Genomic DNA, 23,339 nt, shown 5'->3' with positions numbered 1-23,339 from the left:
GCCAAGTACCATCAAGAAGAGGAATCACCATGGGCTCTCAAGGGGAGCATCACCCAATCCACAATGTTCCCCCATGGGACGGGTAGGAGGTTGATCTTCCCTTTCTAAGAAAATGCTACCCCTCAAGCCCGCATCCCTTTCCCCAATGCCTTACAAGATCAAGCTAGTGTAGATGGATTTTTGCCCTATAGCAAAAGGGGTCTTGTAGGCACACCTCCATCTCATGTTGTGGCGTGACATTTTTTTGTTGTGCCACAACGCGACATAGAGGGTACTCTATTTAGGGTCTATGGTTGCTTCACATTGTACCCGTGACAATTAATTTGTCATAGCACAACGCGAGGGATTAGAGTTGGTTTAGCAGGCATACATCCTTATCGTATTGTGATGTCACATTATTTTGTCATGTTGGGGAGGGCAGTCTTTTTAGGTCTATAGTTGTTTCTTGTTGTGGCACGACTACTACTTTATTGTGCCACAACGCGACAGAATGGAGGAGATCTATCAAGTATACCCCTTCTCACGTTGTGATATAACTTAACAATGCCTTTCACATCATCACCAAGAACAAAAAAAAATGCAACATTGAGGCATAGAGAAAGGAATAAGATGTGGTAAAACAAGTTTTCTGTAATGGATGCTCATGTAAAGCAGGTGAGTTTGTTGAACCAACAGACACTAACAATGGTATACAAGGATGTAGCGCATGTGTCACGACGCTCCCAATGGAGGTGGAGTTCAAGACAATGCGGAAATGGCTTGGAATCACCAAGTTGGAGAGAATCCTACATCAACATCATTGGCGGCCTCCTCATCCTCTGTAAACAATAGCTCTCTTGACCTATAGCCCAAGAAGATGCAAATCAAAAGGTATGTTTCTATGCAGATAAATCTTTTCTTTCATGTTGTTAGTGCATATATGAAGACTTTCATGTGTATCTACCAACACTTGGTTTTAATTTTTGATAGCTCGTTGTCTACGATGATAAGTTCATTCTTGGTCCCTATGTATGAGGCAAGGAAAACCTGGGAAAGAATTCATCCCTTACATAGTACTTGAAAACTTTGATCTATCCAAATTTTCAACTTCCAATCCAACTTCTTTGAGGATGAGGTTGAGTTTCCTCTTTTTTCAATGAGACACTTTCAAAATATTTAGGAGGTGTGGCTGCCGGACAGAATGCAGAGTCATATAGACCCAATCCAATTGCCACACTACCAAAAACACGATCTGCTTTCTACCACGTACTAAAGGTTGCTTGTCAAAGATTCACTCAATCATACATTTGCCCAATAAAAATAGGAAAACCTCTCTCTCTCTCTCTCTCTCTCTCTCTCTCTCTCTTCACACACACAATATACGGTATTCACAACAATGAAATATCAACAAAAACACTATGAAGCAGCGCATTTGTCAAGATTCCACAACAAACCACGTAAAATGTCATTAGTCTGTATCTCAAGCTTGAATCGGCAAAGCTAGGTTTCTCAACCTAATCCAAATATTTCCTTCTCATGTAAAGCGCACACGTCCAATTCAAGGTTTTGCAAGGATAGTATCGCTTTCTTTTGAGTGGTCAGCTTCATCGCCCTACCGTTCAAATTCAAATTTGATTACAATTGGATACTAGCAATTGGACAAGATGTTTAGAACATATAAAAGCATAGTAAACTAAATACTGCCTTTAGTACCACTAATCAACCTTAGTACTCCTAGACATTCATCTCATTAGGCGTTTAATCCTTGCAATCAACCTCTCCCTCTCTCTCTCACACACAAGTGCCCCCATCTTGCCAAAAACAATACTTCAATGTCTGACATTAATCCTTGCCTCCCACACCTCACATATAGAAAGGAGCATGGCACCGGGCAGGGAAAAAAGGGGCGAAAAAATTGGGGTGGGGTGGGGTGGGGTGGGGTGGGGACCTTGCCTGGTAAAAGTTTGCAGCTCTGTTTGTCGCGCATAAAACAAAGTGCCTTCTGCACACACTAAATAGCAATGATGCAGCAAAACCCCCAAAAAAAAGGAAGGCATAAATGTGCTTTTTAGAGCAGCAAATTCAAAACCGCCAATGTTCCATACATCAGTTCTTTAGGGACTTACGAGTATAATAATATGAAGTCTAGTCTGTTGACATCACTTACATTAAACTAAGACTCCCTACATTAAACCCTTATCCTCCCTGAAGCAAAACCGCTCGAATGTAACTATCCATTATAGCTGATAATGCTGCTATGAATCCAGACTCGCTGGTTCCAGGTAAGACACTGTTTTCTGCATCTTCTAGCATTTTTTCAATTGCAGACATCTTATTTAGAGACTCCCGACACAGTATGGATCCAATTTTGAAAGGAGTGAGTCCAGCAGCTGCTCCTTTCTTTAATAACATGGTTCCCACACGAAGCACCCTAGCACAATCTTCAGATAGAGTCCACCCATGCTTCTGCAAGAGCAAGACATCTGCATCCGCATCGAGGGACGATATATACTTCAGCGTTTCTGGTTCAAAAGGAAGTTTAGATTGAGGCCAATACAGCCATTCAAATGTACAATCTTCAAACTGCAAACAAACAGGGGACAAACTTAGTGGTTCTTAAACAAAGCATGTAGGCTAGAAAGCAGCTTGCAGGTTAACTGCCTACTTTATCAGGCAAACAATAGCCATGATCGATAGGTACAAGGCTCCATTCTGAATCATCCGCTTCCTTGCAAGCCAATATGTTTGCACCATTTCTGTCGGTATTAGCAAGTCGTATGTCGAGAACAGCAATCTTGTGCACTTCGTGTACAGGAAACTGAGCCGGGCCCATGTCTTCACAATTGCTTCGAGCATGTACATACATTTGAAGCGACCCTACTTTTGGAAGGGTTGATGTAGTTTTTACAGTTTTTGACTGGCCGAAAGATTCATGGTAGCATTTCACCAAAACAGTCGGGGGGACTCCTGCAAAACCAGTGAGCTTTTCACTTGTTTCACCATCAGCAGTATGATCTAAAATAAATGCTGCCACCTCGCGCAAGGCACCCTCGCCAACTTTGGTTCCTCTTTTGAGACCTTCTCCATTCTTAGATACAGGCAGACCCTTAGGGTTATTTACAGCCATAGGTTCCTCGTCTGCAGGTTTGAAGACCCCAACAATGGAAGACCCAAATTCATCCTGCATAAAATATACACCTCCAGACCCATCACGAGCTAAAAAAGGAGCGTGTCCCTGTTCCAGACCAGTTTTAACACGCTCCATAAGATCTAACATCACTGATGATATGCTACATTTTGAGAAGCTTTCAACACCAACGCCACTTTTTGTCAGATAAAGATTGTCAAAGTTTGCTTCTACTTTGCTTGAGGGAAGCCAATCCACATCATTTTGCCGTGCGACATTAAGTTGCTTGCCCCTCACTTTTTGACAAATTGCTAATAACTCTATGTCAGCCCCAACATCATGACTTATTACTTTGACACTGTTGCTTAAAAATAAGTGCACTACAGCATCATCCCCCACTGACAATTGCTCAATTAGCATGTCGTCCTTGAGATTCTGACCTTTCAGCACCAGCTGTTGCTTGTCAGCTGCAAATCCAGCTATTGATAACCTGTATTTCAAGTCACGAACGCTCTTCATTCTGTCGATTCTGAAAGTATGCTCCTTGCCACTATCTGTCCTGATTGTCACTACCTGTAATTCTGAAACTTTCACAACCAAATGCACGCACTTCCCATTTGTCAGACCATAATCCTTCACTAAAGCATCTTGACGATAAAGCTCACGGCCTCCATATACCAGTCTCTGGTTCTTTACATAAAAGCCCTGGCAAGCTTGAATCCGCATTTTTACAGAAGCAATTGTATCAGCACTGCCAATCTTCAAAGGAATGACTGCTGCATTTCGCCCAGATGTTGTTAAATAGATTTGAATGTCCTCCATTGCATCCAATCCCTGAGCTAGTGATGGAGGTGTGATGCCGTGTGCATCAGGAGGCTGCAATACAATTGCCGACGAAGCCATAGCAACAGAACCTTTACCACTAGGAGAGTATAGAAATGATATGCTGTAATTGGTAACCGTTACTGCACCATCATCATTGTGCTCCAAAGACGACTCTCATCAATCCTGAGTGAGAAACTGGATGAATGGAAAACTGTACAACTTAGAAACAATTATGCATGTATCGAAGCCTTAAGATAAGTAGTCAAGAAATATAACCTTAAGAGGCATAGCAAGACACATCTAAAGACTGTTATTTTACAAGCTTTTCAAAAAACTTTAGTACTTAGATGAAGTTCCGTATTGTCCATCCTTATCAACAAATATTAGGGGCATCAACAAAGGGAGGTGAAGACAGACATGCACTGAATAATGTTAGACTTACACCATTCTGCTGCTTCACAGGTCTAGGGCATGCATGTACGGCTAGTGTGCCTCCGGGCTGGCCACCCATAGCATATGCGTATAGGCTGCACTTGTGTCCGGCCGCCCAGGTTTTGGGGGGCCGCCTGCCCAGTATGGACTCCCTTGGGGACTCATATATATGGGGCCAGGGGGGTACCCATTTCATAGTCTGACATACGGTTGTATTGGGTCTTCTGCTCATGGTAGTCATGGGGGGCTGATCGCCCCCTCTTCCTGCATCTAGCGTTTGTGGTCTCTCTCTCTCTCTCTCTCTCTCTCTCTCTCTCTCTCTCTCTCTTCCACACTTGCACTCTCACCAATAAAGCCAAAACATTAGGAGCTCAAGCAACACCTTAGACATAGGCCACTAGAGTTCAAAGCTACCAAAACAATTGTGCACACTGCAGCCACCAGGTGAAGGCTGTCGATGTCCATCGTGAACATTAGGACCAGAAAGCCACTTATGAACAGCACAGGCCACCACCAAAATAGACTGTTAAGCTATCAGAGTTCAAAGCTACCAAAACAATTGTGCAAGCCACCTGGTGAGGGCTGTTGATGTCCATCATGAACTTTAGGACCAAAAAGCCACTTATGAATAGCACAGGGCCACAAAAATAGACTGTTTAAGTGCGAAGAGAAACTCAAGTTTATGGAAAACATATCACAGGATCCAACATCATATGCCCTAAACAACACGTTCTGCACTTTACAATAGTGTCACAACTGCTTCCTTGAGCCACTCGCAATAGCTTGTTGTATTCTATCTTGGTCTTTGCCGATAAAAATAACAATGCTGCAAGGAGCAACCTCAAACACAACCGAAAGGTGTTTTTGAGGACAGTCTTTGACTAAATAGATTTCAAATAGTATCGATACCTATTTACCAGCTACATGAGTTGAATTCAAGGGAAATTAGTTTTTGTAATCTCACACCCTCCACTTTTGATTGACCGTGCACATCTTTAGTGTTGAATGTGGATTGCAATTGTAGATCAGCATCAACTTCCAATCAGGTAGAGCAGAGCGATGAAGAGAGTCAGCATGGACCATAGTGGACCTATATCTGCACGTTTTAGAATACAACACCAGCAAGAACAAAAGCAGTTTAGCTCAGGAACAGAAGAGAAGCAACCCACTACCTCAACGCAGTGGCAACTCGACCTTAGGCAGAAGAGGATGTCATGCACACGATGTATATGTGCTCTCAGAACTTGATGATGTGGCAGAGGCTCAACCCGATAGACACCTGTTCACCGAAAGAGACCAGCAAAGCAAAGCCCAGCCACCACAAATCATGGTGCTGACTGCGGCAAATAATTCTCAGGACGGTATGAATTTTCTGTTGTGGCAAGCAATATGCGTTAAGAGTTCAGATTCCTGTCCGGTGGTGGCTCCATTATCTCCCAGGAGCCGTTTAGGGAGTGAGGGCTGTTTTGTGGCTGTGCTCCCGTATGCGAGGTAGACATACATTTTCTCGGGGATCCACTCCACGCTGTTGCCCACCCAGTAGGCTGCCATGAGGCGGGACCCATGTTCCTAGAATTACCCGGGGTCAAAGTCTTTAGTGTTCTGCATTTTCGCTACTAAATGTATGTTGCAGGTCACTTTCAGCGAGTTTACAGATTTATTAGCATTTTAGCCATTTTTTAGGATCGTGGGGTTTTTATGCTGGGTAGGGCAGCAAAGATTCCAACGTTTTGGCACACCCTTTCTCTAGAGTTTTGTGTGTGCGGCCTATCTCTCTCTCTTGCAGTTTCTCTCCACCATCGATCTCTCTCTCTCCAACGCTTTTGCCTGCGATGCCTCTCCCTCTCTTTAGCGGTCCACTTCCCCTCCACATTGAACCCCTACATGCATGCATGCACTTGAATATTGCTACCCATACCCCTTCGATGGGCGGTACACGATAGGAGTTCCTCTACAAGGAGATCCGTCGCGATACATCGGAGATTCGTTGGCTGCCCATTCCCAAGAGGAGGTTTGCTCGTGGTTGCAGACAAGATCATCACTCTTTTCCGTTGCGTCTTTGACATGGTATCAGAGCCACGGCGTGCTCTCGAATCGAACTGTGATCTGTGCAAGTTTCTGGTGCTGAATTTCCGCGTCAAAAATAGATGGTTTGCTGGTTTTTCTGCTTCTCACTCATTTGAGGCTGATTTTGGCTGTAGTGGGCAGATTTGAAGATTTTCCTTCTTCTACCTCAACGTAGCCTCGTCACATGCCCATCGAGAGAAGTGATAATTCTGACATGAATTCAATATGTGATGAAAAAGTACAACCTGAGGTACCTACTGGCGGTGGTGGTGAACAACCCGTCAACGAGGAGTGGGGAGATTGGTCCCAATTAAACTCCGGCGCAGGTGATCAACCAATCAAGATACCTACCCTCCCTACCCTCGGATCGGCAATCGAATGGCGACTATGCCATTTGGAAAGCGACCATGATGGCGGTCTTGGACTCTTACGAGCTTGGAGGCATTGATACGAGCACACATAGATCACTATCTAGCCATCTCATCCTTTCGGAACTCTTAATACACTAAGATCAATATCCAGTCATCTCATCCAAATAGAAGTCTAGAATCACATTCCTGACTTATTTAGCCATCACATCCAAATCTCACGCATCTCTAGCACATATCTAGATGCACAAAATTTATCAGATAAATCACCAAAGAAAATGCTGCAAACATTTATCTTGTCGACATATACTCCAACAATACAAACATGGAAGAGCACATGTAAACAAGTTCAATCTAGGAAATTTCCAATTCAATGTACATCCTTTCATAAAGTCATTCAATAAACTACTATCAATCTATCAATAACCCTACCCCTGAACTCTCATGGAGAAATTAGTGACTTAATTCAATCTAGCTTATCTATGACAAAGGAGTGGAGTGGCTCCCCTCTTATGCAAGAGGCACCGCACCAAATTCAGCCTGGTGATTCGACGTCCACTTCAGGAATAAAAATTCCGAAAGCCTCGAGGTACACCTCTAAAATTGAGGAGAATCTACGAAGTCCTCCTCCATCCACTTTGCATCGAGAGCCGAAAAGTACCTGCCCGTGACCAAATTATTAATGAACCTAGCTTACCCTTCTATTATATGTTCTTGTATCTTAGAATCGGATGGTTGTTATCCTAGCTCCCTAGCCACTGGCACCATAGAAACAAGGGAACAAGGGACGGCACCCTAGGGTCAGGGAACGGGGGGACGAGAAAGAGGACGCGGACGACCAAGAACAGCAAGGGACGGACAAAGCCAAGCCTTTCACAAGGCTGGCCATTTGGAACAGCGTTCCGGAACGACAATCGATCAAGCACGGCAAGGGGACATCCAACAGAAAGAAACGGCTAGTGTCACCTGACACATCCAACCCTATGCATCCATGGACAAGCTACAGCATGATCAGGGTTCAATTCAGTCAAGTCAATCTAGAATAGGAAGTGATCTAGCACTTTTGTGAGTCTGTTCGCAGACCGTGCATGTCCAGACACTTAGAATAGATGCATATCCTCTGGTTGCACACAACATGATCATCAGATTTCCATCAAAACCCAGCAAGAGCATTTTTATAGTGCATAGACCTATTTTCCCTATTTTTGACATTTTTCACTTATTATTTTAAGTGACTTTTGTTGGGAACTAGGTAGCGCAATTTTGCTAGGATAATATATAAGCAAACCACAGCTAGCACTTTCTGGCACAAGAGGCAACACGAGCATTGCTCAACTGGCACCTTCTCAGCAGGACACCCAACAGCATGGCCTAGCGTTTTTGCAACTCAACATCAAGCTAGCGTTTTTGCAAGGACAGATCAGCCTTGGCAATTTTGCATTGCAGAGGAGCTACGGCATTGGCAGACACAACAGAACCACTTCACGACAGCAAATCAGCCCTAGCGTTAGTAAATTTTCCCCCAGCAGCAGAATTCAACCCTAGCGTTTTTGGAGCAGGAGGCGGCCTAGCGTTTTGCAGTTCCTTCGCGACGGAATCCACAGTAGCACCAACGTTTTCAGTTTTCAGCATTCAGTACCCGCAGTAGAACCCCCAAACCTCGCAGATCTCACCTTCCCGCAGCAGATCCTCGCCGCACGGTTAGATTCCGCGAAGTTTGCCTCAGCCCGGAAAACGCAGATTTCAGCATCTACGTTTTCAGCGCGTCGTCGTTGCATCGTTGCCATCGACATCGTCACTGACATAGAGTCAAAATTCAGCAGAAAAAGATTTGCAGATTTCAGCCCTTAGCATTTTCAGATTTCAGCCCGTCTCGTCGTCGTCGACATCGTCGGCAAGTCCAAGCATTGTAGAGATTTGTGCAATCAATAGTAGACCGCTCTCACCATAGAGAGTGGGGCCCTTGGAGGAGGGTTTGACAACATCTCTGGTGTCGTATTCTCTTCTCTCTCTATCTCTTAGTCTCATGCACTTCCATTCACAGTGTTCATTCACTTTGTTTATGTCCATTGCACTCTCTCACTAAAGGAACGGAAGGCTCTCCCTTCCGTAAGTAAAAGGAACCCTTGAGCACAGTTCGGAGCACTCATCTTGAGCAAAGTTCAACATTCATTCCGCTGCACCTTACAGCTAGTTCAAAAACGAGCAAAAAACAGCTGGTTTCTTGGGAACTTTGGGGACCTTTTACACAAGGTTTAGGGACTCTTTTGGAGACCTTTAAAAGAAGGCCTCCTCAATGCATTATGCACATTGCAATACTTAAGCCTCAAGCTCAAGCTTTATGCTTGAGCCTTTTAGCTCAAGCCTAAAGCCTCACTTCCTCCCTCCCCTCTCGCAACTTGCAAGCTCTCCATAGTCGAGCTCCCTCTACTCTCTCAAGCATCAAGCTCCCAAGGCTTAACCTCTCTAATATCCATCTACTCTCTACCTAGTATTTAGATTCTACTCTCATGTTTCTTGTCTTTCTTGGTGCAGTTCAATGCTCAAAGTGTTCTTCGCAATATGGTACATACATCGAGAAAAATTTGAAAAGATCGCAGTTCGGAGACTCGACCCCGACCCCATTCCCGCTCCCCATACCATGTTTCTATAACAAGCACATCACTTTGAAACTTCGAGCTCTTTGATGACCATCAGTTGTTTCCTTTTGTTAATTTTTTGGACACTTCGCGAAGACGTGCCCATGTTCACCAAAACCATAACACTTTCTCTCTTTGAAGTACTCAACACGATACTCCTCTATCAAGTTGGAAAAGTCAAGGAGCCTACAATCCGCCCTTTGTGTGTCCCATAAACTTCTGAATGCTCTTGGACTTTTGCTATAAACAGTACCGCCGGATCTCTTTCAATAGCCCGCAACAAAACCTCTCCATCTGCTCTAGAAAAGGGATCTCCCGAAAAGAAGCTCGCAAAAAGGTATTCTCAAACATGACAATACGGCTGTACAAACTTGGACACTCCAAGTCAAGATTCTACCACGACACAGCAGAGATCCACTTTAAAACAATTCACAATTGATTCGACACGGCCCGACCGAGTTCCGTGGCTAGAGATATTGGCCCCAAAGACTGGCGCCCCTTTCGGTATTTCTTTTTGTATTAATCTATGTTCAAAATACAAGAGAGTGGGAGGGTTCTCACTCTCAGACTCTGCGTCCAGATGCTCTAAGAAGCGAGGGCCCTGCCCACTTATTAATAAGTTACAAGGGATGCTCAAAAGCAGAGCCCCAAAAGCTCTAAGTGAAAAGCCTTCAAAAAATAAAGCAACTTATTCCCAAAAGCTGCAGCCAACGCAATAAGCTGATTTCCGTACACTCTCAGCGTGAAAAACGGAGATCCATACGACAGGCCACGTCAGCAATGTAAACGTGAAATCCGACGCAATTTCCGGGATTGCAGTACAGCTGCCACGTGTCCTCTGTTGGGCAGATTCGAGGTGTCCGGGTCTGCTGCCTCATTGTATGAGTGTGTCCCCGGGACCTTGCCACGTCACCCATTTGTGACATACCCCCCTCTTGAAAGCATTGTAATCACCCTCGATTACGCCTGCAAAACAGACAAAGGCCATAAACTGTCTTAGCAGACACTGACTGTTAGTACCGACGCACTAGGAACAACACATCACATGTACCAATCGACAGTCACATCACAGGACATCACTTGACATCACACGACATCACATGACAAATCACATTTAAAAATCATTCCAATCTCAGACCATGATTAATCGGCAACGTATTTAGCAATTGCATTTAGATCCAGTCGGGACCTCTCAGATGCCCGATTAAATAATCCTTATTGCAATCATGTCTATAGAGATTTTATCAGACCAAAATGCTGCAGTCATTTCGTCTATCAGTTCCTGCACTTAAATAAGTCAAGTACAAATCGGTATGATATTATCAAAAATTCCAAATCTTAAAGTCATTACAGCAGAACACTGTCAGCCCACAGTATCCCCGAAACCCAATAGGGACATCAATGACTCTAGTATCAAAAATCGGAGCAATCTGTTAACAAAGGAGCAGAGTGACTCACCTCTTGTGCAAGCCCGCTGCACCAAATTCCGCCCATGCTGAAAATAGGGTTCTATCGGAGTAGACTATGCTAAACCGAATGCTTCAAGGTAAAGGTTCACAATCTGAGGAGTATCTACCAGGTCCTCCTCCTCCATCCACTTCGCATCCAATGCGGGATAGTTCTTGAATTTAACCAAGAACCGCCTTATTGTTTTACCTTTTATCTTTCTATCTTTATGTGCCAATATCTATTCTGGAACGTGTATCTCCTCGCTTTCCTCCACTTCGGGTTGCTCATCTGGCTCCCCATCATCGGCCACATCGCCTCTAAAAGGTTTCAAGAGACTTACATGAAAAGCATTGTGAATTCTCCAAGTATCGGGCAGCTTCAGTGTAAAGGATTTATCTTTTCTTTTATCTGGAAAGGTCCATAGTATCTCATGCGAAGCTTTGGAGAAAGCCGCTCCTTTCCCTTTTTCGTTCTCAGGCTTGCCTTCTACTCGGCTCACACGATAAGGTGGCAGATTCGCTGGCGTGCTTCCAGGTATCAAATCAATGGTTTGATCTTCAGGCCATCTGAAAAGCAATCGGCATGAGTGTGGAGAAAAATCTTGGCGTTCTTTTGCTCAGGTCAAAACATATTCAACCTTTATCCAGCGTTCAATTCTCTCCCAAAAGAATGAGTAAAAAACTGAAGTTCATCAAGTACAATCTCTAAGCCCTTCATTTATCAAAGTCGCTTTCTCGGCCCAGTAGTCAACCACGGCGTAGTTCTTGTGGTACCAAGGGATCTTGAGTAGAACGTCACTCGCGTGCCCTGAACACCCCTGTCATTGCAAACGAAGTTTGCCAATGCTCAGTGTAATGGCAACATCCCATCCGGGTGCCGGTCGAACTACCTCCGCATGTGGCGTCAGTCTGTCGGGCGTAATTCCAAATCGAGCCACCAATTCCAAGTGAAAAGAAGTTGGCCTTGGCTCCTTCAAAAGAGCTTCCTAATCCTTCACTTTGCCCCAAAAGCGGCAAAGTTTGTACTTTCATTCATTAGATTCGATGCAGGTTCCATGCCATGTGGTACCACTTCTGTTTTTCTATCTGCCTTTTCTGCCACGTTCCTGAGCTGCTCTCGAACTCTCAGGCTTGTCGTCGTCTTTATCATTTTGTTCTTTCTGTGCCTTTTTAGGACACTTCGCGGAGATATGTCCATGTTCCCCGCATCCAAAGCACTTCCCCTCTCTGATGAAGCGAGCTCTCTCCTCAGGAGTAAGCTTGGGTCGTGCATCCTTTTTCTCTGGGTTGCTCTTTTTCTTTCTACTTTCATTCCCATAAGTCTGTTCGGCTCGTTGTGTCATGGCCTCATCTGTGGGGTGGGTCAGACTGCCAGAGTGAATGGCAAAGCCCCGCTTCGCATGACTCATCAACTCCTGAATAGAAGCTGACTTCTGTTCCAAGTAGTGATCTCGGATCTCTGTAGGTAGACCCAAGGTAAACCGCTCAATCTGTTCTCTGAACGAGATCTTCTTGAATGAAGAGGCGGGTAGAAAAGAGCTCCAGAATCTTTCACAATAAGCATTGATTGTATCTTTCTTGGTCATCCGAAGATGGTTCCAAGCAGCTCGTACATCTCGTTCATATTCTTGCGTCAACTAAGAAGAAATAAAAAGCTTCTTAAATTTCAGCCATTTAACTGGCGCAGTCTTGTTTAAAAGAAGCGTGGACCACCAAGTACGAGCATTCCCCTCAAGGTAAGAGGTACCTCTCCGAATCTTGGAGTGCTCTGAATAGCGTCCTCCCGCGAAAGCGATGTCAAACTGCAGTATAAAAGACAAAGCCTTCGAAGCATCTGAGTATCCTGAGAAAGTATCCAACTTGATCGAGTGGCCACCTTCCTTAAACTCTCGGACTTTCTTGCTTTTATCTTCGAGAAAGTCATACTGGTTGGCTTTGTAAAAATTCTTCTTGTTCGCATAAAAGTTTCCGTCATCGGAATCTGAGCTGTCTGTACACGAGTCCTCGGTAGAACTGTTAGTCTCTGGGCGAGATGTAGCCTTCTTTGCCTTTTTCTTGCCCTTTCCGAAGCTTTGTTTCTTGCTTCGCTTTTTGCTTTTTCTGTCTTCTTGGCTCGAGTCTGAAGAGCTAGAAGAACTGTCAGAAGAAGAAGAAGAAGAAGAAGAACTGGGTACTCCTTCAAATCGAACACACTTCTTCTGTTTCTTTGCCTTGTCAAAAGCCGACTGACGACCCAAATAACCAAGAAAGTCAGTGCTTTTCTTCTGCTTTTTGCCGTGCTTTTTGGCTTTCTTTTGCGCGTCAAAAAGCTGAGCAATCCGTGCATCAACCACGTTCTCCAATTCCTTCTCCGTATATTTCTTGGAGGCAGAAGGTTTCTTGAGAGCGGGTTTCGGGAGTGGTGGTGTGGTTCTTTGCCACTCCATCTGTACCTCTTCCAAAGAGGTGTGGTTCATATATTTTGCCATCTTCGGGTCCTTGGCAAAATTGAGCATCATCTTTGTTGCATCGCCAATCAATTGACGACGCTCCATCTCTCGTTGCTCCGCTTGAGTAGGCCGAGGCGGGCCATACTCTCTGTTTGAATCTTCGTTGTGATCCCAGCCTGCATCTCCAAATGCAAAGGGAGTCGACTGATCATTGCCTGAAGCCATAGGTGCCGCGGGAAAAAAAAATCGGGGATCGGATTTCTCGTAGAAGAGAAATCGGCCGTGCTCTGATACCACTGTAACAGACTTGGACACTCCAAGTCAAGAATCAACCGCGACAGCACCAAATAACCACTTCAAAACAATTCACAGATCACAATAGATTTGCACTGGCCCGAAGGAGGTCCGTGCCTAGAGATATTGGCCCCAAAGACTCGCGCCCCTTTCGGTATATCTTTTTATATTAATCAGATCAAAGTACAAGAGTGTGGCTAGGGTTTCACTCTCAGACTCTGCGTCCAGATGCTCTGAGAAGTGAGGCCCTCACCACTTATTTAAAGATACAAGGGATGCCCAAAAGCACAACCCCAAAAGCTTTTAAAATAAAAAGCATCAGTTCTCTCTCTCTTAGAGAGTCTTTTCTCTTTTTTTTTTTAATAAAAATAAGCAAAATTCGCGTCGCTCATCATTTCAAAATAAATAAATAAATTTTTAGGCTCCGCAATTTTCGAAAATTAGGGTTTCTTGCAGAAATTAGGATTTGCAAGAATTTTAGGGTTTCTGGCAAAAATTAGGGTTTCTATTGTCCGCCACGTCATCACTTTGTGACAGACATCCCCTCCTTTTCAAAGTGAGGTGGTACCTAACTGTATGGCGTCGAGGGAGGTCGCCAACAGCGTCTAAAATCGTGGAAAGGACTCTTCGCCGGCCCACTCTAATGTGTGGATCATGCGATACTTGAACTTCACAAAGGTCTGCAACGCTTGCTTCTTTGGGCCGCGCCGAAAGCGACACAAAGTCATCTGTGGCTCCTTCAATGCTTCAACTTCGTCTATGGTCGTAGGTCCACCTTCTTCAAGAATCTCCGAGAATGAAAATTCTTGAAACTACTTTCAACACAAAAACATGAACATATCCATTCCATGTAAAATGACTCGAAAAATTTTAGTCTTCTTTGAAGACTGTGCATGCAATGTAAATGAACATATAGACGGAGTGCCGAACCGTTCATCAAACACACGCAAACAATGGAATCGAAACTTGTTTTTTTTATCTAAATCTATCAACTCTAGCAAATCACAATATACGGAACCCGCTGCTCGTTGTTGCTACCGCGCCTACCCTCTCGCCATCGTTGCCCCCCCCCCCCCCCCCCCCCCCCCCCCCTCCCCGGGCCTTCGCGTGCCATCGTTGCCCCCTGCCCTCGCCGCCTGCCCTCTACCCGCCTATCACCATGCCCTCTGCCCGCCCGCTACCCTTTGCCCGCATGTCACCCTGCCCGGTCTTCGCCGCTGCCCTACCCGCCTACTGCCCCGCTTTTTGCCTCAGCCCGCAAGCCACACCTCGCATCCCCGGCCTCCGTTCGTCAACGACTTTTCGCTCTTTCTTCACAACAACACACATATGGAGACTCCTCCGAAGTCCCCTCACCCGACCCCGCTGAGCCCACCATTCGGCTTGCTCTTTCACTGACAAAGCAAGCGAGCGTAGCCGCAAAGGTAGAGCGCTTGCAGGCGACTTCTGTCATCTGCACGATTCTCGGCACCAGACCAAGCAGAGGAGAGTTGTGTGACCTTCTCCAAGTTCTCACAGAGGTGGGCAAGATCTTGGACATTCAAATTCTCGGACGAGGCTACTATCAGATCGAGTTTGAGACCTCCCAGATGGCATCCAAGGTCATCGCCATGAGCCCCTTGACCATCCGAGCAGCTCGAGCCCACTTTCAACAGTGGAGACATGGTTTTGACCCTGCTTCAAATGTCTTGGTAGAGGAGGTAGACATTCCCATCTCCGTCTGCTTTCCTAGTTTGTGGAGGGAGTACCTACCACTTTTGTCTAGGATAGGCTCAACGATTGGGACTGTCCTGGAGACACCTCGCACAGCAGCTTCAATAGCTGCCAAGGCGGCCGGCAATCCCTCAGTTCATGTTCTGGTTAGGGACACTCATACTTTCCCGAAGGTCATCCTTCTTCCTCGGGTGAGTGGGGGTTGGTTTAGAGAGAGCGTGGAGTACTCAGTCCTCCTGAACCAGTGCTTCATTTGTCGACAGATGGGCCATCTTGCGAAGGCCTGTCCACAGAGGAGGCCCCGACCTACACCACAGACTCAGCCCCAGCCTGCAAGGGCTGGCCAGGAGCCACAGGCAGAGACAGAGCACACAGGCAGAGACACCATCTGAGCCTGGGGCTCCAGCGGAGGAGGGACGACAGCAGGTTCATGGTCGACGACGACAAGGGCCACAGTGACAGCCTGGCACTCAGGGTGGTCCTCAGGCGCCTGCCCAGCAACAGCAGTGGGTGCCCACGAAGAACCGATTCGGTCCTCTGAAGCATGATGAGGTCCCTGCTCCAGCCCCCACTTCAGCTTCACCCTCAACAGGCCCCCCTCCTCCCGAGTCCCCCCCCCCCCCCCCCCTCATCAAACCCCCCCCCCTAGCCGCCTCTCCTCCTCGCCCCTTTACCTTTGTCGATCACCCTCGCCCCTCTTCTCCCCCACCTCCCCCTGCTCCTACTCCCCCCCCTCCCGCTCCAGTTCCACAGTCGCCCCAAGAGGCAGGGCCATCCCCGGCTGCTGGGAGATCTCTTGGCAGCACCTTTGCCAAGCGACTCTGCTGGGAGATCTCTTGGCAGCACCTTTGCCAAGAGTCGCTTGGCAACAAAGGAACAACCTTTCTTGCGACCCCCTTTACAGGTAAAGACGTCTCCCTTTGCAACAGCCCCTCGTGGTCTGACGAGCTTTGACATTCGGCGTTGATGGGACTTCTTTGACTATGAACTTTACACGCTTTCTCGGCGACTCCTCAGCAGACCATGAGGCAGCCTCCTTCAGGATTCATATTCTATTCCTTGCAGCTAGGGAGATAGAGGCCTTGGACTCAACGGTTGGCTTCTCTTTTCCCCTTTGTGGTAGGGACAAGACTGAGTGGACTCTCGACTCAGTGTTGGAGTGGTTGCATACACAGGCCCTAGAGTTCTCTCACCACATGGGAGACCTAGGAGTTACAAACATGCTGCAGACTCTGTGGTGATTGGCCAAGTGCGGTGACCCCTCCAGATGCAGCAAGATGTAGACACATTGTGGTTCACTTCTTTGCTAATACGCAGTGCTCGCCATGCTATGTACACATTCATGAGGACTCCTGGATAGAGGAGGTTGCTTTACGTACGGCTCGGTCTACTTGGGCTTGGATCGGGCACTCTTTGCAATCATGCCTATCTAGAAAACGCTTGGATGCGGATTACTCCCAATCCAAGCCAGCCTCGAAGATAGCACGTTAAACTGTTGCGGCAGCATCTATTCTCTCTTGCTCCCCATGAGGATCATCTCATGGAACGTGCAGGGTCTAGGTGGGCCCCAGTTTCAATGTCAGAGGCGCCGACTGCGTCGGAGAGACGTTGTGGTCAGCTCTTGCGTGAACGATATGATACTTTTTGGTCAGCCGCTTTGGGACTTGGAGGCATCCAGGGTGGGGTATGTATGACTATTGCGGATTCTTTGCAGCAAGCCATTGTGGACAGAAGGATTATTGTGCCAGGCAGCGCTCAGTGGATCACTATGCAGGTTCAGGGTTGCCTTGTGGGCTTCCTGAACATATATGCACCCAATGTGGCAAGTGCACAAGCAGAGTTTCGGTCACAGATTGTTGAGTCTCTGCCACAGCAGAACAGTAGTGCATAGGTGGTGACTTCAACATGTTGGAGGATTCTTCTGACACGATTGGCGGTAGCCATGCTATTGAGCATGGAGTTGAGTTGGTAGCTTGGGAGAGGTTTTGTGTGACTTTGAGGGTTTCGGATGTGTGGCAGCACTCTAGCTTTGTGAGGCCCCCAGATAGCGTAGCCTTCTCTCGTTCGGACCGCAGAGTGGAAGGAGTGAATCTATCGCGCATAGATCGCTTCTACACTAGTGACCATTTCTGTGACTTGGGTGGGACAGTTGGCATTTTGGCAGGGACTTCCTTCTCGAACCATGCACCAGTGATCCTCACAATGGCAAATAGACGGAGGAGGGGGAGCACGATGCTTTGCATCCCTGAGAGGGTCTTGCTGGACTCTGTACTCAGAGAGCGAGTAGAGGCTCTCTGGACAGAGAGCTTGGACATGCAAGATTCTCCTGCTGACAGAGTGGCCTCAAGACTAGCTCAGCTTAGTCGTTTCTTTCTCCAAGAGTTGTTGGCTCGCCTGGCTGCAGCAAGAGAGGAGGAGCAGCGTCTCAGACGGGGCGTTGCTTCCTTGCAGAGGATGCAGGAGCAACATCGAGACAGTCCTTGGTTGCAGGAGCAGTTACAGCAGGCTCGCCAGGAGCTTGTTAGCACAGAGGAGCAGCACCATGAGTTCGCTTTCCATCGACATGCATCTCAATGGACACAGGTGGGTTGACAGAGTCTGGTCCTTTCTTCGAGGCAGTGGAACCTCGGCATACGCATGCCAAGATCAATCAGTTGAGCAGACCTGACGAGTGAGTTGCTTCTGAGCCAGAGGACATGCGTGCAGTTGCTACTGACTTTTACCGTGAGTTACTGTTTGCGACTCTGCAGAGCCTCAGTCAAAGCATCACGATGCATGCAGGGAGCAGGTGTGGGCACAGATGCCTTGCCTTGTGACTGTGGAGATGCGTCAGAGGCTTGAGCTGCCACTTCAGCTTGAGGAGTTGCACACGGCTCTTAGTGCACTCCCCCGTGGTAGCTGTCCAGGTGAGGATGGCTTGACTCCCAGTTTTTACTTGGAGTACTGGGACTTGCTTGGCCCAGATCTCTGTAGTGCTTTTCAATACATCTTGCACACAGGAGAGATGCCTGACAGCATGAGTGAGGGTCTCATCTACCTCATTCCCAAGGAGGGTGGCTCCTTGGATGAGATTCAACAGTGGCTCCCCATCACCATCCTCAACTCAGCCTACAAAATTCTTGCCAAGGCTCAAAGTTTGAGAATCCAACCACTTCTAGAGAGCCTTATACATGGGACTCAGACAGGTTTTGTCAAGGAGCGCAGTATCCTTGACAACATCTTTACTTTTTGGGAGGCTTCTGCCCTAGCGCGGCTCTGTGGTGAGGATCTGGTGATTCTTCTTCTCGATTTTGAGAAGGCCTACGACAGAGTTGACTTGGACTTTCTGGAGGGCACTCTACACAGGATGGGCTTCTCAGATGCTTGGATCAGAGGGGTGTCAGCTTTGTACAGATAGGCACACAGTCAAGGTACTCATCATGGACTCTAACTAGCCATCAATCTCATCATTGCAATTGTGCTTTAAGATATATCACATGTCCTCATGGACTCACGGTTATCTACTTTGTTCCAATAAGAAGCGACACAAGCTTACGAAGTCTTTATGCTTTCTTGATTGAGGCACAATTAGTCACCTGTTTTGTCAACGTTCGACAACATTGAGACTGATTTTCCAGCAACCTGCCATCGCCATCATTGGTAACATCATGGACCCTTGTAGCAACTCCAACTGGCTGTCAATCTCCTCATTGCAATCGCTTGCCTTAAGATATACCACATATCCTCAAAGAGAAACAAGTTTATATACTTTGTTCAAATAAGAAGCGACACGAGCTTACGAAGTCTTTACGCTTTCATTTGAATCGCGAGCACTTCCTATATATCCTACAAAAAATTTCAACTTTGCAACCTTCAACCACGTGAAAACTAATGGTTATGGTTCATGACAATACATAGGCTTGAACTCACTATAACTGGTTGCCATATGCTTATAAGTTATAAATGAATACAATGTGTGAAAGGTAACATTCCCACTCATTCTGACTCACTCCGACAGCGGTAGACATACGCCTTTAACATGTCTTCCATCACCTAATCGTGCATTTTCTCTATTCATCAATCGTTGGATCCAAGGAAAACATCACCTAGTTCGTGCATTTCCTCTTTTCATCAATCGTTGGTGCCAAGGAAAGCATGTACAAGTTGATTGCCAACTTCTAAAAAATCGTTTCGATGTGAGCACCAAACGTCGAGGTCATGATTGTTGACTATCTCCACAAGCAACCCACAAGAGTAACTAAAATGTTTTACGAAAAGTTGAATGACTCCTACACATTTTGGTAGGAGAGCTCCATAGAGCTAGCAATGTGCATAGTTTGCAACAATTGCAGCTAGTGGAATTCAACTCGCCAACACAAAAAACTAATAAAATTCATATCATATTCATAAATGATTAGCAAACTCAACAATATAAAGATTTGTATTTGCTATAGAAATAAATGTAGACGTACAAGAACTGAGGAATTATTTAAATAACGAATTTACTAGTACAAAAATAGTATTGAGTGAGAATTTCAACCTACAGATTTTAACAAACCTACACTATTTGGTTGGCAAGACAATAACAAAAAACAAATTTGAAATAGTACAAAGAGGGCTGACACAACCTTTCCATAAATAGAAAGCTCTTTCGGTCACTAATCATACTTCCATTCTTAGAGTTTCTGACATGATAAAACACCATTTAAGTTGCATTTTGAGGTATATTATGATAACTATAATACTTATGTTTCTTTGTTCTTTTCACTACCTCATTTGGTTCTCTTGCTCTTCTCAGTCCTCGTAAACATTCAATTTGTGGTAACTTACATAGTACACCTTCAAGCCGCTATTTGCAGAACCTTCAAACAAGAAGCTAGTATCTCTACAGGCTCATGCCTCAGCCTACATCTTCCTTGTGACTCTCTATCAACTCTCACACCCCTAACTCTCCATCATTCCCACTCTTTTGTACTTTCAGAATGACAAGCCATTGTGCACCACATCAGGGTTTTCTTGATTTTGCACCTTTCCTTTTACATCAAGCGTACTTCTCTAATCGTCTAAGCAGTGTATTGTGGTATATTGTGCATTTTGTACCAAGCAGCAGTACAGGCATTTTTCCCACCTTCCATACTTTCCCGGCCTGAGGAGATGGGTGGGTTCCATGATTTCACTGCAGAGCGAGCCCACAGATCCAGCCAATGGAGAAAGCTTGTTGAAGCTTCTATACAAGTCTTAAATCACCTTACACAATCAGTCGAGGCGCATCAAAAAACTGATAGAACCCTTATGAAAAATGTATGCATCTAAGAGGGGTCTATTTGGTGGCGTGTGTTTGTGTGGTTGTTTTGTGTGTGTGTGTGTGTGACCCCCGGCGGGGGGGGGGGGGGGGGGGATGGATCTGGCGTCTGAGAACATCAAAGACAAGATTTTGCAAAACAGAGTACAGATCGCGGCCAATCGCGCACACACGCGATGCACATTCTTGTGCCTACATGAGAGAGAGAGAGAGAGAGAGAGAGAGAGAAAGAGAGAGAGCTCTTACCCAGAGAGCCCGGCGGTGGCTAAAGCTTTGCTCTGCAAACGGGCGTTTTCCTCTCTTGTAAAACTGTAGAGGGAAGGGGAGAGACAAATATCGTTTTCCTGAAAAATTTTGAACCTCGAGCCTATTGCCGGTGGGACGCATGGAAATGTCAAAGAATTTAGGGAAAATTACCATAATACCCCTCTAATTTATGGAAACTAGTGTGAAGCCGCCTCTCTCTCTCTCTCTCTCTCTCTCTCTCTCTCTCACAGCGGCAGGTTGCAGTGCGCACACCTCCGGAGCTGGCCGGTTGAAGCTGCTCACGACACGTGGCAGGGGGGGGGGGGGGGGGGGGCGGAATCCCCTCCCCTTTTATCTATTAGTATAGATTCCCAAAATACCCCTCAAATTTCAAAAATTCCCAAAGAACCCCCAATATTTTGTCATAAATTCCCAAACTGCCCTTCAAATTTTTTGAAATTCCCAAAATACCCCTGGTCTTGAGATTAAATTTCTCTAAAGATAATTTTTTTCGCAGCTTTTTATAAGAAGAGTGAGTGTCTATCATCAACACGAGATGCTAAAACTAGAATTTGAGTTGGTTATGTAGGCTTTGGAGATAATAGATCCATTATTTTTAGACATGATCGCCTTTTTTGGGAGGGAATTTGTGACAAATTACATGCTAAGCACTCAAAAATGGATCTCACTTGTCAAAAAGGAATAAAGATTAGAAAATCTTGAACAATCTGACCCCCAAGAATTTAAGATTGCCTATCGAAACATAATAAACAAGGTCGTCTATAGTAGACGAAGGCACTGCCTTTCTCTCCGGTTAACGAGAGAGAGAGAGAGAGAGAGAGAGAGGATAGATCCATGTTCATACTTAGCAAGATGCAATATAATGTAAAATAACGGCTGTGTGTGTGTGTGTGTGTGTGTGTGTGTGTGAGAGAGAGAGAGAGAGTATAGATTGAAGAGGTAGGAAAATAAAACTTTCACTATGGTGGAGAGAGTGAAAGAGTAGATTAAAGAGAAAATTAAAACATACCCGTAAAAATTTCACCGGTACTCTGTTGTACATTGAGATTTGGCAAAGATGCTTCAAACAAACAATCATTCACGTTGGCAACATAGCGTTTTAGTTCATTTGTAGATTTGCATAAGCAAGCAAAACTAGTTGAGGTAATTCTCTCCCCCTCTCTCTCATACAATATTTGGTTTGTGACATAACAAGATAGCCATGCGGAGACATTGAGATAGACAAAACAGCTTGTAGATTACAGCTTGTGGGGGCAATGACATGTGTTTGTGTGAGTAGAGTTGCAAGCTTCGGCTTCCATGATACTATGGAGTCACTGTAACATCCTTCTGTCATGCATACAGTTGTGGCTGAGGATATATTTCGAGCGCTCCGATGTCTTATGCCATGGTAGCTACTTTTCCAAGCTAGAGATGAGAAGCAGGCTTGTATGATAGTACCCACGTTTGCAAGAGGCCGTCTCGATTCCCACAAAAAAGGTTGCCACTATATAAGCTAGAGAGAGTGATCCTAGAGAGAGAAAGAAACCAATTTACAAGGGCTGGCTAAAGGTACTTTCCCTAACTAAGGAAAAGAAGGGCATAGTCAAAATTCTTGGGGGTTTTACATTAAAGTTTGAAGAGTTTACAGGATTTACACAAACTTGTGAAATTTTGCCAGTTTCTGTAAGCTCATAATCTAATCTGAATTTTTTTTTGTCTTGTATAGAGATAGAACTTCTATTTTATGAAAAAATTTACAAATCATAAGCCCCAAAGGTAGCGAGAGGGGCAATTCCAAGAAGGACGTAAACGGGTTGCTCATAGAAAAAATGTCAGTATTTGGTCAATATTTGCATGATGATGTTTGAGGGAATTTTGAGCAAGTGGTGTACGCATCTTTTTTTCCCCAAAACTCACAAAATGTGAGTGAGAAATGTACTAAAAACCTAAAAAATTACAAGAAAAGCCATGCTCAAAACGAGCCATGGCATCAAACAACAATCCTCAGTTCTCATGATCATTTCAAAAGGATACATCAGGTGTTGAAGGGAGCAACCCTCGAGCTCCATGTGTCCAAAAATAATTTCAAGGGATCAGAGGGCTAATAGGGGAGCCACCCCACTAGAATTATCAAGAACATAAGCTCGAGGGTTCAGAGTAGGTATTACTGCAATATGGGGGAGCCTGGAAGCTCCATCACCAAAGGAGGCAGAAGCCCATCCACCACTCATACAAAGTCGTATCCAATAGTACATCATAAAACCACATTCAACAGGCTTTTAAGGTACCCCCTTTCACGAAGACACCACATGGCACCTCCAAATTCTAGCCGAACAAGGTGAACTCCACCACACGAAGCAGAACCAGCAAAGAAGGACAATAACATCATACCAGCAAAAGCCACATTATCCTAGCTCACACTTCATTGACCCTCCAAGAGGAGCAGGTTCGCTATAGGTAGGAGAAGGACGACTGCCCAACCCTTGGC

The 23,339-nt window shown here is 45.6% G+C and overlaps 1 protein-coding gene across 2 annotated transcripts; it reads right to left on the bottom strand.

Moving 5' to 3' along the window:
* Positions 1-2,023: 2,023 nt before the first annotated feature.
* Positions 2,024-21,001, bottom strand: LOC147462950 (phosphatidylinositol 4-kinase gamma 4-like). 2 transcript variants are annotated; one of them, XM_086486265.1, is made up of 3 exons: positions 20,849-21,001; positions 2,645-4,126; positions 2,024-2,562 (listed from the first exon to the last, which is right to left on the bottom strand). In XM_086486265.1, the coding sequence occupies exons 2-3, from the start codon at positions 4,007-4,009 to the stop codon at positions 2,176-2,178; spliced, it is 1,752 nt and encodes a 583-aa protein (XP_086342391.1). In that variant the 5' UTR covers positions 4,010-4,126; positions 20,849-21,001; the 3' UTR covers positions 2,024-2,175. The 2 variants fall into 2 exon arrangements, with proteins under 2 accessions (XP_086342391.1, XP_086342399.1); XM_086486273.1 differs by having other exon boundaries at positions 2,645-4,114; positions 20,849-20,978.
* Between the last annotated feature and the right edge of the window lie 2,338 nt (positions 21,002-23,339).

Source organism: Adiantum capillus-veneris, chromosome 2 (genome assembly GCF_014529385.1).
Source record: "Adiantum capillus-veneris isolate H3 chromosome 2, ASM1452938v2, whole genome shotgun sequence".
NCBI lineage: Eukaryota > Viridiplantae > Streptophyta > Polypodiopsida > Polypodiales > Pteridaceae > Adiantum > Adiantum capillus-veneris.
This window is presented reverse-complemented; position numbering and strand designations above follow the sequence as displayed.

Excerpts from the sequence above, each read along its gene's own strand:
- LOC147462950 (XM_086486265.1), bottom strand. The coding sequence starts at position 4,009 with ATGGCTTCGTCGGCAATTGTATTGCAGCCTCCTGATGCACACGGCATC. Across the intron at positions 2,563-2,644 it reads GCTATTGTTTGCCTGATAAA|TTTGAAGATTGTACATTTGA; the intron begins GTAGGCAGTTAA and ends GTTTGTTTGCAG.